At 47.4% G+C, this 17,914-nt stretch overlaps 1 protein-coding gene across 1 annotated transcript in view; it reads right to left on the minus strand.

Moving 5' to 3' along the window:
- The window catches only part of ZRANB3 (zinc finger RANBP2-type containing 3), an 88,302-nt gene that overhangs the window by 28,099 nt on the left and 42,289 nt on the right, over positions 1–17,914 (minus strand). Inside the window, exons 5-8 of the mRNA XM_038751723.1 lie at positions 15,039–15,270; positions 12,116–12,201; positions 4,082–4,253; positions 2,307–2,438 (exon numbers count right to left, since the gene is read on the minus strand). Of these exons, the coding sequence (XP_038607651.1) occupies positions 2,307–2,438; positions 4,082–4,253; positions 12,116–12,201; positions 15,039–15,270 (622 nt within the window). The remainder of the gene's footprint in view (positions 1–2,306; positions 2,439–4,081; positions 4,254–12,115; positions 12,202–15,038; positions 15,271–17,914) is intronic.

Consider the following 17,914-nt stretch of genomic DNA (forward strand, 5'->3'; position numbering starts at 1 on the left):
AACTGAGGCACAGTGAGGTTAAGTGACATGCTCAAGATCACATAGCGGATAGGTGGTGGAGTTGGGATGAGAACCCATGACACCTGACTTTCAGGCTCTTGCTCTTTCCACTAGGCCACACTGCTTCCCAGTCGTAGTGATAGTCTTTACTGAGCATCCACTGGGTTCACTGCACTGAACTGAGCATATGGGAAAGTACCACAGAAGCACGAGCAACACTCCTTGTGCACAAGCAGCTTGCAACCAAACGACAGAGCAAGTATGTGACCGGCAGTCATTTTTCTACCGTGACCAAACCAAACCTAGGGCTGGGAACTTCCAGATGAGATTCAGGTCCCAGCTACAAAGGTTGGGCCCCAAACCATGACCCCACACAGCCCTACCTGTGGGGACAAAACTGCAGGAGGCACCCCAGCCATAAGAAACCATGACTGGACTGGACTGGTTAGGGATAGGGAGAAAATAAATGAAACTACCTTCCTGGAGGAGAAGGCTTTGAGATGCAATCAATCAGTGATATTTATGCAGTATTTACGGGGTGCAGAGCACTGTACTAAGCTGTTGGTAGAGAAGAGAGAACAGTACAATACAGTGGGTAGATGCGATCCCTTGGCCTCAAAGAGGGCAATGAGCCCCAATGCGGGACAGGGACTGTGTCCAACCTAACCTGCACCTACCCCAGAGCTTAGAACACTGTCTGACACACAGTAAGTGCCTATCAAATACCATTTAAAAAACAGCTTACAATTTAGGTGGGGGAAAACAGTTACTAAAACGAATTACAGATAGGGGAAATGGCAGAGTAACAGAATATAAACATACGTGCTGAGGGGCTGAGGAATAGGTAGCAAGAATGAATGGTGGGAAAAAGAGGGGGCAAATGGAGGCGCTCCAGGAATTCAGGTCTCATTTTTCGATCCAAGCCAAAATCACTCGCCCTGCAGCAAGAGCCCATTTTGCCGGGCTCTAGGCTCACTAGCCATCAGCCTCTGCTCAAAATCCAATCCCAACTCTTACTGCTGCCTTTGAGTTTTGTAATTTTTCTCCCAAGTGTGGCCAACGGGACCTGCTTCAGCCCACGGTGCCAGAATGACTCTGATATTCTGGATCTACCCCTGCGCTTGACACTGCCCTTGGCATGGTGCTTGGCCTACAGTAAGGGCCGAGTCAATACCACCAATCAATCAATCAATCAATCGTATTTATTGAGCGCTTACTATGTGCAGAGCACTGTACTAAGCGCTTGGGAAGTACAAATTGGCATCACATAGAGACAGTCCCTACCCAACAGTGGGCTCACAGTCTAAAAGGGGGAGACAGAGAACAGAACCAAACATACCAACAAAATAAAATAAGTAGGATAGAAATGTACGGGTAAAATAAATAAATAAATAAATAAATAAATAGAGTAATAAATATGTACAACCATATATACATACAAGAACTAGCCTGCAGGACTAGGGCTTTGAGGGCCTCTACAACTTCCAACTCCCCCGGGAAGGTCCTGAAGCCGTGCAGGGCTGCTGGGGCCTCTGGGGTGCTGGGGGAGAGGGACGCCCAGGGGCCCCTCTCCCAGGGACTGAGCTCTAGGAGAAGCTGCATTCAAGGGGGTTTCCCCAGCTCTAGCCAGGCTGGTCGGGGGAGGAGGGAAGGATCTTGCTCTAATTCAACCCCGTAAGGTTGAGAACAGTGCTCTGCACACTTGTTCCTCTAATGTCTTCTGCCACTGTTTACATTTACAGCTGCTTGCTTACTCCTTGGAAGTGCATGAGTTTTTAAGAGTTTTATCACTTTCATTTTTGGCTTAGCTCTGTGAATGATTCTTCAATTATTCTGGCTGAATTTTTCTCTCTCCTATAAACGCCTCATCATTAATATCTAAAGTACACTAATAAATCGGCTTTACTGTTGTAATCCTCGGCCTCGCATCGCCCTAACTGGAAAGTAGCAAAATGAAGGAGCAAAATCTTCTCGCTAGTACTGTTCAAGCAAGCCCATCTGCCACTAAAAGATGCAGAATCCAAAGATCTGTCCGTTCATTCTAGAAGAGAGCTCATTGGGACTCCCTGAGGATGGTTCGGTTTCTCTCGACTAGCCCGGTGGACTGGTCTAAGTCAGGGTCCCCGTCATGTGACGGTCAGAAGCTCAATATTCTCTCTCTTACTGCAACCACATGTGGACAGTGAATAAAAAGGGGGGAGACAAAAGAGGAGTGACATTACAACTGAGCTGTTTAAAAATGGCTGAGTGGTTAAAAATAAACTCCTCAGAACAGAAACAGGATTTCAGAGAAATTTCTGGACTACCTTGGCAAGAGCCGTCTCTTTGAACATGCGTGTGATCAGCCCCATGGCCCGAGAGAAGTCGCCACTGTTCTCAGTCCCCGAGGCTGAAGCCCTCATCAATTTCTCCCACTCTTCAAAGCTGGCATTCAGTTGCTATGGAGGAGGAGAGAACTGTGTTTAGAAATACAGCACGAAGGGCAGAACAATTAATGCAACTGTGAATCACGTCCCACTTTCTCCTGCTGCAGAAAGGTAAGACGAGAGAGAAAATTCCCCAAGACGCCACCTTGCTCACACAGAAACGTCAATACAGAGGTAGGTCAGTCACATGTTCCTACCAATTATAGAATCAGTGACAAACTGGGGGTGAAAATAAAGCACTTTGCTAACATCATAAATCAAACACTATGAGCTTCCTCTTAAGGAGAAACATTTTGCAAAGCAAAAAAAAAAATCAAATTACATAAGAAAGCAGGGCATGGAAAAAAGAAAAAAGTATATGGTAAAATACATTTACAGCAAACTCCAGTTTTATTGAAACGGGTGTGAAGACCTGGGAAACCTTCCTTAAGTAAATCAGAAATGCAGTGTAATCAATTACTGACTCGCCTCCATAATATTTACTCTACCTTGCTCTAGGAAAAAAAGGGTACCCATTCTCCTTATTTCAGGAAGCCCAATATCTCTAAATCCAGGGAAAATCTTTACTGTACACCTTGCCCGACTGAAGGTTTATGGCCAAATTTCTCTAGAGGAGCCAAGGTTTCACGCAAAAGTGTCAGCACAGTAAGAACTTCCTCTCAGCCCCAAAAGGGGCAGAGGCAGAGGGCATCTGGGGCTTGGTGGGTGCCCCAGATTGAAGATTTCCTACTTAAAAGAATGGGAAGTTGGGCAAGAATGATCTCGTCTATGCACCTGCCTTCAAGAAGGACTTAAGGACATCTTCCCCTTTGGCTCTCTCTAGCCCGGCCTCTGTTCTGCTGCAAGGCCCCGCTCTCCTTCTCCCCTCCCAACTCTGCCCCTTCCCGGCCTCTCCCAGGGAGCCCAAGGAAGCGACCCCAAAGCGTGACCCCTCCTAACTCTTCCTGGGGCCGCCGAGTCCTGGTTGGAGTGGAAAGCGGGGCACGTGCTTACTGAGGGCCCCCTGAGCAAAGAGCATGGTGCCAAGCACCTGGAAAGATACACAGGGAAGCTACAGAAACCCCCTCCCTGCGGGCCCTCCCAACTTGTCCCCTTGGCCCTTCTCTTACTTTCCCTTCTCTCCGCCGGCAGCTGACCGGGGTTGGGCATGGGTGCACTGAGCTCTCGGTTTAGGGGGCAGACAGGAAGTTCAGGGTCCAGTGGGAGAGGACAAGATTAGGGCCTTGAGGTGAGGAAGCCAGTCCTATTGAGGACGATGGAGAAGAGGAGCCATCGCCTCAGCTCCCTGGCCAAGAAGGCCCCACTCCAAGGCTGGGGGCCCCACTCTGAGGCTGGGGGCTGGGGTGAGGAGGGAGGGAGAGGGAAGCAACTGTTTTGAGATGGAGGGCCTTCAGGCTCAAAATATCTCCTTTTATTGCCCATGCAGCCTCTCAGAGGTGGCAGCCATTAATGGGGAAGGCCTCCTGCAGGAAGGGCATTTTCAGCAGGTTTGAAAATGGGGAGGGGTTCAGAAAATCAGGAATTGGTTCAGTGAAAAATATTTCAAGTGCACCAGTCTTGTTCTTGCAAGAAAGTTGGAAACCCCACTCTTGGGAATGCTACACTATGAAGAGAAAATGATTTCCAATGCTCTCACTCAAGTTTTGCATCCTCACCTTAGCAGCCCCGGTCGGAAGATCAAATGGAATTCGTTGTCTAACTTTGGGTGGTAGCTGGGCTAAAACCTCGCTCTTTAATCTTCGGATCATTATGTCACTTAGCAGCCGATGAAGTTCACTTAGATTTGATGCCCCTCTGCAGTCCCACTGAGTTCTTTTTCCAAAATACCTGGAAAATGCAGGATAAATAGGTGGTGAACAGGCACACTGACCCGGAAGTTGCTTACCCTGTTTGTAGTTTTCATTCACTCAATCTTATTTATTACACACGTACTTTGTGCAGAGTACTGTACTAAGCGCTTGGGAAAGTACAATACAATAATAAAGGGTGACAATCCCTGCCCACAACGAGCTCACAGCCTGGGCAGGGATGTGCCCTGGGCAGGAGGTTTTGGTGACGGATTGGATGTGAGGGGTGAACGAGAGAGCAGAGTCGAGGATGACACCAAGGTTGTGGGCTTATGAGACGGGAAGGATGGTAGTGCCGTCTACAGTGATGGGAAAGTCAGGGAGACAGCAGGGTTTGGGAGGGAAGATAAGAAGTTCAGTCTTGGACATATTATTAGATGGTGGGCAGACATCCAGATGGAGATGTCCTGATGGCAGGAGACACGAGCCTGAAGGGAGGGAGAGAGAGCAGGGGCAGAGATGTAGATTTGGGTGTCATCAGCGTAGGGATGATAGTTGGAGCCGTGGAAGCGAATGAGTTCACCAAGGGAGTGAGTGTAGTAGATCAAGAACAGAAGGAGACCAAGAACTGACCCTTGAGAAACCCCTACAGTAAGGGGATGGGAGGGGAAGGAGAAGCCTGCAAAGGAGACTGAGAATGAACGGCTGGAGAGATAAGATGAGAACCAGGAGAGGACGGAGTCTGTGAAGCCAAGGTTGGATAGCATGTTAAGGAGAAGGGGGTGGTCCACGGTGTCAAAGGCAGCTGAGAGGTTGAGGAGGATTAGGATAGAGTAGGAGCCGTTGGATTTAGCAAGCAGGAGGTCATTGGTGACCTTTGAGAGGGCAGTTTCGGTGGAATGTAGGGGACGGAAGCCAGATTGGAGGGGGTCGAGGAGAGAGTTGGCATTGAGGAATTCGAGGCAGCGGGTGTAGACGACTCGTTCAAGGAGTTTGGAAAGGAATGGTAGGAGGGAGATAGGGTGATAACTAGAAGGTGAGGTGGGGTCAAGAGAGGGTTCTTTTAGGATGGGAGAGACGTTGGCATCTTTGAAGGCAGAGGGCAAGGAACCAGTGGAGAGCGAGCAGTTGAAGATGGAAGTTAAGGAGGGGAGGAGGGAAGGGGCGAGAGATTTCATAAGATGAGAGGGAATGGGGTCAGAAGCACAGGTGGCCGGGGTGGCACTTGAGAGGAGGGAGGAGATCTCATCTGAGGATACTGCTGGGAAGGATGGGAGAGTAGTGGAGAGGGTTGAGAGCAGGGGGGTTGGAGAAGGGGGAGGAGTGACTTTGGGGAGCTCAGACCAGATGGAGTTAATTTTACTAATGAAGTAGGAGGCCAGATCGTTGGGGGTGAGGCAAGGAGGATGGGGAGGAACAGGGGGTCTGAGAAGGGAGTTAAATGTACGGAAGAGCGACAGAATTGGTAGACAAAATCTCTGCCCATAAAGAGCTTATTGTCTATGGGAGAGACAGACATCAAAATGAATAGTAGAGTATCAGGATTTTTGCATAAGATCTCTGGGGAGCGGGTGATTGTCTGGGACCAAGATCTCATCCCCGCCCCGCTATTTTCCCTCTCTCCTGCCTCTCCCATGCACTTGGTCCCACCCCCTAAGCACTTAGGTACTCCCCCCATTCCTACCACACTGGTTCCTGTCTGGAACTCCAAGCAGCCCTCCCTGACTAGCCTCTTATCTTCCCTCCCAAACTGCCCTCCCTTCTTTGACACCTATGCCCACCTTTAAGTAAGATGACACCTTTAAGACATGAGCCCCATGTACGACATGGACTATGTCCAACCCGATTTCCTTGTATCCACCCAACAGCTTACTACAGTGCTTGGCACGTAGTAAGTGCTTAACAAATACCACAATTATTATTGTCCAAAAATTATTATTATTAACATATCTCATACTCTGATGCTTCCCCTGCTGTGATTTATTTTAATGTCTGTCGTGTCTACCAACTCTATTGCACTGTGCTGTCCCATGGACTTAGTTCACTGTTCTGCCGGCAAAAAGTGCTCATTTAAGTACCACTGACTGATTGATTGATTAAGCTGTGCAAGGAGTTTAGCCTCCAGGAGTTGGTCTGTGGCATTGGTGACTGTGTCTCCAAGGAATTTTTCAGCCTGATCGTGTCTCTCTGGGATAAAACAGTCCATTTTGGGGTCAGATCCCCATAGTAACCAAGTCAATTTGCTTCTCCCTGAACAGAGAATGACAGCTGCAAAAATCTACTATTGCCAAGGCACACTGAAGTGGAAACTACAGTTGCTGATTAGAAAATCTTTCGTGACACCAGATTGAGTAGAATAAAAAATTCATTTAATTATATCTCAAATAATTTTCCTTTTAAATTTATAACATAATGATATTCAATGAAAGCAGTTTAAGAATATGCCTGACCTTATTAATAGTTTCTCTTGAAATACTAAGATAAATTTGAAGAGGAAAGCCATGAAACAAACTGCGGCCCTTTGGGACACAACCAGGCACCATAAACAGGATCCGTGACTCGGAGAGGCAGCACTTTCTGGATTTGGAGGGGCAACCTCAAATGCCTTCCCTAGCACACATCTGGATGCAGCCATTCACCTCCCATTCCCAACCTCTCTCCCTACAGCCTGGCCACTTTATCCTACAGAGGGAAATGGTAAAAATGCTCAGGGCAGAAAGATAGCAAATACATGCAACCCTGACAGCACTTGGGTTTTCACCCCATTCAGCCCCACAAACATCAGGGTTTTCAGCCTGCTCAGCTCCCCCAATCAATCAATTAAGCGTATTTATTCAGCACTTACTGGGTGTAGAGCACTGTACTAAGTTCTTGGGAGAGTATACTATAACAGCTTAATAGACACGTTCCCTGCCCACAACAAGCTTTCAATCTAGAGGGGGAGACTGACATTAATATAAGTAAATTATGGCATGAGGCCGGGGGTAATAATTATAATAATAATAATAACGGCACTTATTAAAGGGAGCAAATCAGGGTGAAGAAGAAGGGAATGGAAGAAAAGGAAATGAGAGCTTAATCACTGCACCTCGATCTCATCTATCTCGCTGCTGACTCTTTGCCCACATCCTGCCTCAGGTCTGGAACTCCCTCCCTGCTACACATCTGACAGACCATCACTCTTCCCATCTTCAGAGCCTTATTAAAATCTCCTCCAAGAGGTCTTCCCCGACTAAGCCCTCTCATTTCCTCTACTCGTTCTCCTTTCTGTGTTGCCCTTACACTTGGATATGCATCCTTCATTCATCTCTCCCTCAGCCCCATAGGAATTATGAACATGAGAAGCAGAGTCAGAAGAACCTGGGTTCTAAAGCCTGCTCTGCCTTTTGTCTGCTGTGTGACCTTGGGCAAGTCACTTAACTTCTCTGCGCCTCAGTTACCTTATCTGTGAAAAATGGACATTAACACTGTGAGCCCCACGTGGGACAGAGACTGTCCCCAACCCGATTTGTTTGTATTCACCCCAGTAAGGTGCTTGGCACATAGTAAGTGCTTAACAAATGCCACTATTATTATCATCATAATATCTGCAATTTGCTCTAGACTGTAATTTCTCTTGTACTCTCCCAAACGTTTAGAGCAGTGCTCTGCACATAGTAAGGGATCAATCAATAACATTGATTATTTATTTGTATCAATGGCTGTCTCCCAGGGAGCATGACTACAAACTCTGTTACATTGTACTCTCCCAAGTGCTTAGTCTATTGCTCTGCACACAGCCTGCTCTCACTAAATACCACCGGTTGATCAATCCCAGGTGCTGAGGAGAGTGGTCTGCACACAGTTAGCACTTAATAAATATGATTGATTGACTGTCTCCCACCAATTGGCCAGCTGGGGAGAGGCAGAGGGGCACTGTTCAGGAGCCGGCGGCTGCCCGGCACTCTGGTGTCACCAAGGTTTGAGCGAGTGAGCGAGCGGGAGGGAAGAAAAGGAAGGGAGAGAAAGCGCAAAAGAGGGAGGGAGGAGAGAAACATACCAGGAAGGAGCGGTAGGCTTGGTGGGAGGTGATGTGAGAGGAAGCGGAAGGTGGAGGCAGAGAGAGGTGGGAGTGATGATGCCGAAGAGCAAGGGGTGGCCAAATGCAAAAAGGGGACACGACTGCAGTCACACGCCTCTGTGTGCCTGCATTTAGGCCCTCATTAAGAATAAAACTTATTTTTAAACAGCACAGTTACATTTTCTTGCTAGAGCTTGACTTAACTTGATTTGGGATTCATTGATGACACTCCAGAAATAAAAAAATGGTCTACGACTAAGTTGCAAACCACAATCTCCATCTCACACAAAGTTGTGGTGTGAAAATGACACCTTCACATAGTCAAAACTCAACGGAAAAAAAATGCAGCATTTCCCTGTCTGAATGTCATGAAAATGGCATCACTGAAGTCAAACTCTCAGGGATTTAAATGTCCTAAAATGGAGGAATAACTAAATCACATGAAATGACACGTTGAAGAATATAACCTCTGGCAGTCAGAGATCAGATAAGAAGCATCATGGCCTAATGGAAAGAAGTCAGGAGTCTAGGATTCTAATCCCAGCTCCGCCGCTTGCCTGCAGGTCACAACTACTCCACACTTCAGTTTCCCCATCTGTAGGATGGGGATTCGCTTATCTGTTCTTCCTCCTGCTTCAACTGGAAGCCCCATGTGGGCCTGGAGATGGGTCCAATCTGGATTACCTTGTATCTACTCCAGTCCCTAGTACCATGCTTGGTGAATAGTAAGCGTTTAGAAAATGCCACGAAGATTAGACTTTCAAAGTTAATCTCCTTCCAAAATGGTTTCCCCTAGGTTCACCAAAACCTTGTTTTCCAAATCTGTTTGTTTCCCAAAGAGGAACTGGTCTATCTCGGAAACAGTACTCAGCATAAGCGCCAACAAATCTGGGCCTTCAGATTTTGTACCTCCAGGTCAGCCCTGTCTAGGATCCTGGCCCCTTCAAGTTTGAGAGAGAGAGAGAGAGACACACACACACACACACAAAGTAATAACTGTAAAAGCATTTTTCTGAGTACACACTAAAATGCTACTGATCAACTGATTGGGTGCAGTGAACTGTACTCAAAGCTTGGGACAGTACAGCAGTTGGGTAAGTGAACCCCTCCCTTTCCAGGCAACCTTGTGCACTCACTTTGCCTCAGCCCCTGAGGACAGTGTGATCAGCCTGGACCAGCCAGGACTGAATGGTCTGGTCCTAAGGGGAAGAGGACTGAGGGGTGGGCTGGGGAGGGAGGGGGGGTGGTGGGCAGAGTCGTCCCCCATTATGAATGGCTTCACTAAGACAGTCTGCGGGGCTGGCCATGTCTGGCCTTGGGCCCACCATTCCTGACTTCGGCTGTCGCCTGCGCCTCTGCTAAAACCCAGGTGACTGGCAAGGAAACTCTTCTTCCACTGGTCGGGATGCTAAGCTGCTCAGCAGGCAGCACAGGTGGGAACTGCTACCGCCAGCAGAGGGGCCTCCAATCCACTGCTGAAAGTTGTGGGTGCTTCTTTTTCTCAGTTCTGTGGACCCCCAAAGGGAGCAAGGGAGTCCCTCCGTCCTAGGGTTACTCTCAGCCCCGAGCCTCATTCTGCTCGTCCTCGGCAGCTGCCCGCTACCGCAGCTGGTCGGTGGGCAGCAGTGGGAGAGGGACGAGTTTTTTGGCCCTGCCCTCAAGGAGGTGGACTAAGAACATGGGGAGGGTCTCGGGTCCCTGATGGCTCTGGGCCCTGTCCATGGGAGCACTTGATGGGAAGCTGTTCCTTTTCCCCTGCTGGGACAGCGGAGCTGGCAGCATCAGTTTTCACACCCAAATGTCTGTGAGGCACTTGTGATGGGCAACTGCGGGCAGAATGAACCCCCAGGGCTGGAAGGAGCCTAGCCCTGGGGGTAGAGAGCTCGTCTGCAGCCCCGGGAGAATCACTGTCGGATCAGAAGGGCCTAGCGGACAGAACCCGGGCCTGGGATTCAGAAGGATCCGGGTTATAATCCTGGCTCTGACACTTGTCTGCTGTGTGACCTTCTCTTTGCCTCAGTTACCTCATCTGTAAAATGGGGACACCATGAGCCCCAAGTGGGATATGGACTGTGTCCAACCTGATTAGCTTGTATCTACCCCAGCACTTAGTACAGTGTCTGACACATAATAAGCACTTTAACAAATATCATAAAAAGAAAAGAATGAGTCATAGGAAGCCGAAAGCACGAAGAAGGTGAGTTTGTTTTGGCTGGTGAGCTGGTGAGCCTTAGCAACGCCTACCATTGGCTTTAGGGCTCCCAATCAGCTCTCTCTTTCGTATCTAACACTGCAAATCTCCCACAACCACCAACTTGGTCATCGTATCTCAATCCCGTCTCTCTCACTGATGACCCTGGGTCACGTCCTCCCTCTAGCCTGAAACTCCCTCCTCTTTCATATCCAACAGACCACAACTCTCTCCGTGTTTAAAACCTTACTAAAATCACACCTCCTCCATGAGGCCTGTCATTCATTCAATCATATTTATTGAGCGCTTACTGTGTGCAGAGCACAGTACTAAGCTTGGAAAGTACATTTCGGCAACAGAGACCATCACTACCCTACAACAGGCTCACAGTCTAAAAGAGGAAGACAGACAGCAAAACAAAAAAAAAAACCAGTAGACAGGCATCAATAGCAATAATGTAAATAGAATTATATATATACACATCATTAATAAACTGAATAGAATAATGAACATGTACATATATACACGTGTCCCAACTAACCCTTCAAATCCCCACCCTATTCGCTCACCCACCCAAGTCACCTATGCACTCGGGTCTGTACCCCGTAAGCATTTTGATTCTCTCCCCATTCCAGCCCCACACCACCCTTAAACACTGTGATACACTCCCTACCCCAACCCTGTAGCACTTATGTATATATCCTTATACTCTGCTGCTTCCTCTAGCTGTGATTTATTTTAATGTCTGTCTCCCCTCACTGGACTATAAGCTCCATGAGGGCAGGGATTGTACCTACCAACATTACTGTGCTTAGCACAGTGCTCTGCACACAGAAAACACTCAATAAAAACCTTTGACTGATTGAGATGTTAGATTTCCATTCCTGCCTCAGAACCAGAATCCTCTAGTAGTTTGTTTCATTCAGCCTTGCTGCCTCGGGATGCTGGTTAAATTTTTTTTTTTGATGGCATTTATTAAGTGCTTACTATGTGCAAAGCACTGTTCTAAGCACTGGGGAGGATACAAGGTGATCAGGTTGTCCCATGGGGGGCTCACAGTCTTCATCCCCATTTTTACAGATGAGGGAACTGAGGCACAGAGAAGTGAAGTGACTTGCCCAAAGTCACACAGCTGACAATGGGCGTAGCCGGGATTTGAACCCATGACCTCTGACTCCAAAGCCTGTGCTCTTTCCACTGAGCCACGCTGCTTCTCTAAATTTGCTTCATCAGTGAAGCTTTCTCTGTGGTACTCACATTTAGGATGCTTCGTTTTCCTCCTTATATTCCTTGGCCTCAACCTTCCCAAGTTTCCTACTGCTTATCTCTGCCCACTTTCCAATTCTGATTCTACCTTCCTGGGGGCTGGTCCCAGGGGCCTCAGCAGGTATATGCTCTCCCCTTTTATCCTATCTTGCGGGGATGATAAGCAGCGATACCCTGGCCTAGGGCCGACCCCTAGAAGATCCCCCTTCCCCCTAACCTCACGCTCCCAGGTGCCTGATTTGACCGTTGGTTACTTCTGTCTGCACAGCCAGCTAACAGGGATGGGGCCAGGGCAACAATGTGCCGCCTGGATTCAGCTTTAACACAGAATATATGGATAAGCACTTGGAAAAAAAAAAGATACGGAAAATAGGATTCCACAGACCTGACATGAGCATTGCAGTATTTTTTTGCATATTCAGTCCATGTTCCAAATTTCTTTGGGAAAAGTGCTTCAATCTGCATAAAGAGCTGCACAGAAAAAAGCGAACACTAAAGTTAAATGGACATTTTTTTGTTTTCTTATAAATGATCATTAAGAAGATTTACTCTATATTTAATCTTCTTAACGAACAGCTCATAAATTGTTTATTCTTGCAAACTGAAACTATAAAATGTTTTAGTCCTCATAAAATGGGCCAGCGGGTGGTAAGCAGATGGAATTCCACGAGAAGTTCCAAAAGCCGAGAATCGCATACGGTCGAGAACGGTTTGACTGAATTCATGGGTGAGCATCTATAATGAGGTCACTGGAAGGAGAGTCAGGGATGGAGAGGTGAGAGCTAGGGGTGTTGGATGGTCCATGCTGGATCACAGGGGGATAGTCAGGGATGGAGAGGGCAGAGTTAGGATGTTGGAAGGCCCATCCCTACTCACTGGCATAAACGATTCCTTCAACAACCGGGTGTCACTGTTTGGGACAGAGGGCTGGGCTGGGTGACCAGTAATAACAGTAGCAGTAGTAACTGCCTTTATTTTTTGAGTGCTCAGTGGGTGCAATGCTCTGCCTTATATGCTTGGGAAATACAAAACCAAGAAGTGGCATGTTTCCTGTCCACAAAAGAGGTTACACTATGAAGAAGGCAGACAGAGAAATCTTTACAAATAGATTAATCAGAATGAACAGTTGAATAAACATTGCACAAGTGATGAAGATAAATACAAATACATGCATAAGTGACTTATTGCTTTTTGTACTCTTTCTATATGTCCTTCCCGCTCCTAGTGTGTGGTTCTTTACACAGTTGGGACTCAGTTGATATTGTTGATAATTAAACAAAAGGTTTCTACATGTTCCATAACATTAAAAGGACCTTTTTTTAAAAAAAAATAGAAGAGCAAATGTAAACTGTAGAGAATTCAGTTCCTTTCCTATTTGCATATTCTTCTGAGGACAGGGTGACTTTGCTCTTTCCTGGGGCTCAATGTGACTTGGAAGAAAATCTGTTTAAAGAATGCAGAGGTGGCCAATACTGACTAAAAAGCATCTCCATGTGCAGCCCTGACGATCCTACCATCTATCTTCCACCTCTCGGGGCAGAAGCAACTGTGAAATCTAAGTGGGATGCCCCAGCAGGAGTGGAAGGTCACAGCAGAAAGGTGAGCTGAGAGGAGGGAGGCAGAGGTCCAGGCAGAGGATGAAGGGAGGTATGTGGGAGTGACAGAAGACCACGGGCAGGAGCGGGGACAGAGGTGGAAGGGGAGAGGGAAAACAATTCATTCCCAGGTTCCCACAACAAAAGGAAAAGTTAATCAAAGCAGAAAACCCCCAAGGAGGTGAGTTAAAATAGCCTGAGATTTTTCAAAGCTGGTTTCACCTTTAGTTAGCCACCTTTTCCAGCAATTTTAAACAATAATAATAATGATGGCATTTATTAAGCGCTTACTATGTGCAAAGCACTGTTCTACAGACCTGGAGGAAAAACATCCTTCTCACCTGACTGCTCCAGTGCTCAGAGCCCACGGGATCCAAACCACCCAAGCCTGTGCCTCCTGGGGCAGCTGCAGTGCATGCCACCAGGAGGGCCTGGAGGTGGGGAGATGGGCGGGGAGAGAAAGCACAGCCATGCCTCCCCCACAACCCCCCGACCCGGATCCTCCAGATGCAGCAGACCCCAGATCTGACCCAAGAAGACGTTGACCCAGGAGGAGGTCCCGAGACCCAGGGGTCAGGCCCCTTCTGACCCGGGGGTGGAAGGGACTGGACGAATCCAATCACGCTTCCTCTGGGCCCGGGGAGAGATCATGGATGTGCCAGATTCAAGTTGTCACTTCCCCTAGTTGGGGCTTCTGGTCTCCGAATGGAGATGTGGGTTCGAATCCCACATCTGACATAACCTTTCTTGGGCACTAGTAGGCTGTTCAGAGCTGCGCTTGTCCCTGCTCTGGCACTGCACTGTACTCTACCAAGTGCTCGGTTCAGTGCTCCGCACACAGTAAGCACTCAATAAATACGAATGAATGAATGAATGAATGTACGTGCACCCCAGAGAGACATCTCAGCCAGGAACTTCTCCCAACCCCTCTTGGTAGTCTCGGTTTTTCAGCTTCCTGAGCTCACCCGTTACTGGGTGAAGAAGTGTTTTCTTGGGATTGTGCTGTCTTACCCCTCCAGCCTTTCCAGGTGCCCCTCATCCCGGTGTGGTGCTGTAGGGGTTTTGGGGAACAGCCATTTGGGGGTGGCCCTGTCCACAGCCTTCCTAACTTTGTAGACTTCAATCCTCTAGACTGGAAACTCACTGTAGGCAGGTAAGGTGTCTACCAACTTTATTCTATTGTACTCTCCCAAGTGCTCAGTAGAGTGCTCAACAAATACCACTGAATGGCTGATCATGATCTCGCTTGGCCAGAAATTTAGGGACGCAGGGTTGTAATGGAAAATTCCAATAGCCTGTTACTACCCCTTGAGTATATTGCTGCATAATGAGATCACGGACCCTATAAAGCAGGCAGTCAATTTGTCAACGCATACAAACACACACACACAGACCCCAGCTCACCCCTCTCACCCCCAGGTGCCTGTCAGCCTGATGGCCAGAAACCTTGAAACGGTCACACATTCTGAAGAGCTTCCAGGCAAGATCCGAGTTTCTTTAAGGTCGGTCTCCCTCTGTAGACTGTAGGCTCCTTGATGGCAGGGATAGTGACTACCAACTCTATTGTACTGTACTTTCCAAGCACTTAGTAGAGTGTTATCTTTGGAGCTATGCTATATGATATAGCATATCATATAGCTTGTTATATGATATCTTTGGAGTTTTGGAGCACGCAAACCCATGGAAGGTTCTCCGTGTGTGATTTTCTCATACCTCTTCAGGTCTCCCTAGAGCTGGGGTTCCGGTGAGCAGAATGGCCCGATCGGCATTCTGAACTAGCGGCAAGAGAATCTTGCTGCGGGATGCATTTCTGGACTTCATGTAGTGAGATTCATCGACGATGACCACTTGGAAGTGCTGGTGGCTGAGAGCCTCGATCAGAGTTCGTGCATCTGTGGTTAACAGGCCATAACCTAAAAGGGTCACTTTGCTGGTTGATATTCTCCTAGAAAACAAAACCCAGGCGTTTTTTTTTTTAAAGTATCAATTTATCCTAAACAAGATGGCTATCTTGGGAAGGAATGTGTGAATGATGGGGATGAAAAAAATATAATGGCATTTGTTAAGTGCTTACTATGTGCTGAGCACTGTTCTAAGCGCTGGAGTAGATACGAGGGAATCATGTTGTCACACGTGGGGCTCACAGCTTTATCCCCATTTTACAGATGAGGGAACTGAGGCCCAGAGAAGTTAAGTGACTTGCCCAAGGTCACACAGCATACAAGTGGAGGAGCCGGGATTAGAAACCATGACCTCTGACTCCCAAGCCCGGGCTCTTTCCACTGAGCCACGAAAAAGAAAAAAAATCAATAAGTGGATATGATGCTCCTTTTAGAAAATTGCTTTATAAGTCTGTCTACATCAAATTTAATGGGACTGAATCAAAATCACGAGCTCTTATTGCCTGAATTGTAGTTGAAAGTTTCTGGCATTCAATGAAGCAGATTCCCTCAGTGCATAAATTAATGCTTGCAATTTGGACCCTTTTTAAAACTGCATTGACTCTTTCAGACTTTCATATTCTCATTAGTGAGTTTTTGCTGCAAAGTACTGTTTCATCACTCTGCTGTGTCTGTTTCCAGGCCATTCCTCCCCACCCCCCGACCACTTATATTCTGAGACTTTGAGTCTCTTGAGGGCCAGATCTAATCCCCACCTGCTTTCTTTCAATCAGTCAATCAACAGTATTTACTGAGTACCTACTATGTACACAGCACTATACTAAGTGCTTGGGAGAGTACAATACAAGACAGTTAGCAGATACATTCCCTGCCCACAATGAGCTTGCAGTCTACAGTCTAGTCTTTCCAGTGCTTAGTGCAGTGTTCTGCACAGAGTAAACACTTAATAAACGCTATTATTATTAATATAATTACTAGGCCTGCTAACTAGTTACGTGACTCCTGAGCACATCTCCTCCAAGAGGCTTTCCCTGGCTAGGTCCTCATTTCCCCTACTACCTCTCTCTTCTTTGTCCCCCTTGTACTTGGGTTTATGCTCTTTATTCACCCCACACTGTCAGTCCCACAGCACTTACGTGCATATCCATAATTTACTTTAATATCGAGCTCCCCCTCTAGACTGTATGCACCTGGTGGGAAGGAAACATATCTTCCAACTCTGTTATATTGTCCTCCCCCAAGCGCTTAATGACTGAATTTAGTACACAATACATGAATGGATTACCCACTACACCAGATGATGTAGGCCCTTCCTTTTGCCTTCTACCTCTCTTTTGATTTTCCACCTCTGTATTTTCTATTCTAATTTTTTTTTGTGTATCTACATTCATTTCCTCATTAGTGTGTCCACCAGAAATCTGGAGAACAGAGGGATACTTTTTTGGATAACTTAAAATGCCTTCAGTCTGTCCATTAAAGATATTTCGACAGCACACTAATTTTGGTATTTTCTACTGGGCTATAAGTATTTTAAAAGAATCTATGCAAAGTCAGTGCCCATATTGACAAAATGAGAACTTTACACAGCAGTTTAAACAACTGCAGGAAATTGGCCATCTCCTTTTGGCCAATTTTTTTTAATGGTATTTCTTAAGTGCTTACTATATGCTGGGCACTGTACTAGCGCTGGGGTAGATACAAGCATATCAACTTGGATCCAGTCCCTGTCCCACATGGGGCTCACAGTCTCAATCCCCATTTTACAGATGGGGGGACTGAGGCCCAGGAAAGTGAAATGACTCATCCAAGTTCACACAGCAGACAAGTCATGGAGCTGGGGTTAGAACCCGTGACCTTCTGATTCCCAGGCCCATGCTCTATCCACTACACCAGGGAAGAGAGCAGATAAGGGGTGGAGCCAGCATTAGAACCCAGGGCCTTCTGATAGTGTGCTCTATCCACTAGGCCACGCTGCTTCTCACTTTTCCACCAACTGAGGTTCATGAATGACATTTCCACTCCCTGAACGACATCCCCCTCCGCCCTCACCCAGGAGTGGGGACTTGCGAACCACAAGAGTTAACGCAGCTGTCTAGAGAGCTGTCTGTCTGCCGTGAAGTGATTTTCTCAGTGGGGGAACTGGGTTCTGAATGTTCTGTGTCTCCTCTGAAAACTGTTCAGAAAAGAAGAGACAAGCGACTCAAAGACAACAATGTGTGCCTTGGGTCGCTGAGGTCTTCAGCAGGATCAGCAGAACATGTGCCCAGTTTAGACTGGGTTCCAGCTCCCTGAGAGGCGAGCCCCTTTCCACTAATGGGTGACCAATGAAGTCCCCACCTTAGGAAGCTCTGTGCTCCCCTTTAGTGAAATGGAAAGGAGGAAGTTAGAGGTTCCATGAGGCCAAGCATGACAGACAAGACCCACTCACCCCTCTCTTGTCAGACCAGGAAAATGGCCTCCTGAGTGAACCCCAAGTGGCCAAGAAAGCCTCACTGACCCACCAAAAACGGGACAGATTAGCCAAACAGGGAACAGACAGATTCCTGGGCAGGGCAGGGGCCTGAGCTGAAGTGGGGACATCAGCATCCTTTAAACTGCAAGCTCATTATGGGCAGGGACCAAGTCTGCTAATTCTGCTCTGCACATGGTAAGCGCTCAATAAATACGATTGATTGAGTGATCCCCACC

The sequence above is a fragment of the Tachyglossus aculeatus genome, chromosome 9 (genome assembly GCF_015852505.1).
Source record: "Tachyglossus aculeatus isolate mTacAcu1 chromosome 9, mTacAcu1.pri, whole genome shotgun sequence".
NCBI lineage: Eukaryota > Metazoa > Chordata > Mammalia > Monotremata > Tachyglossidae > Tachyglossus > Tachyglossus aculeatus.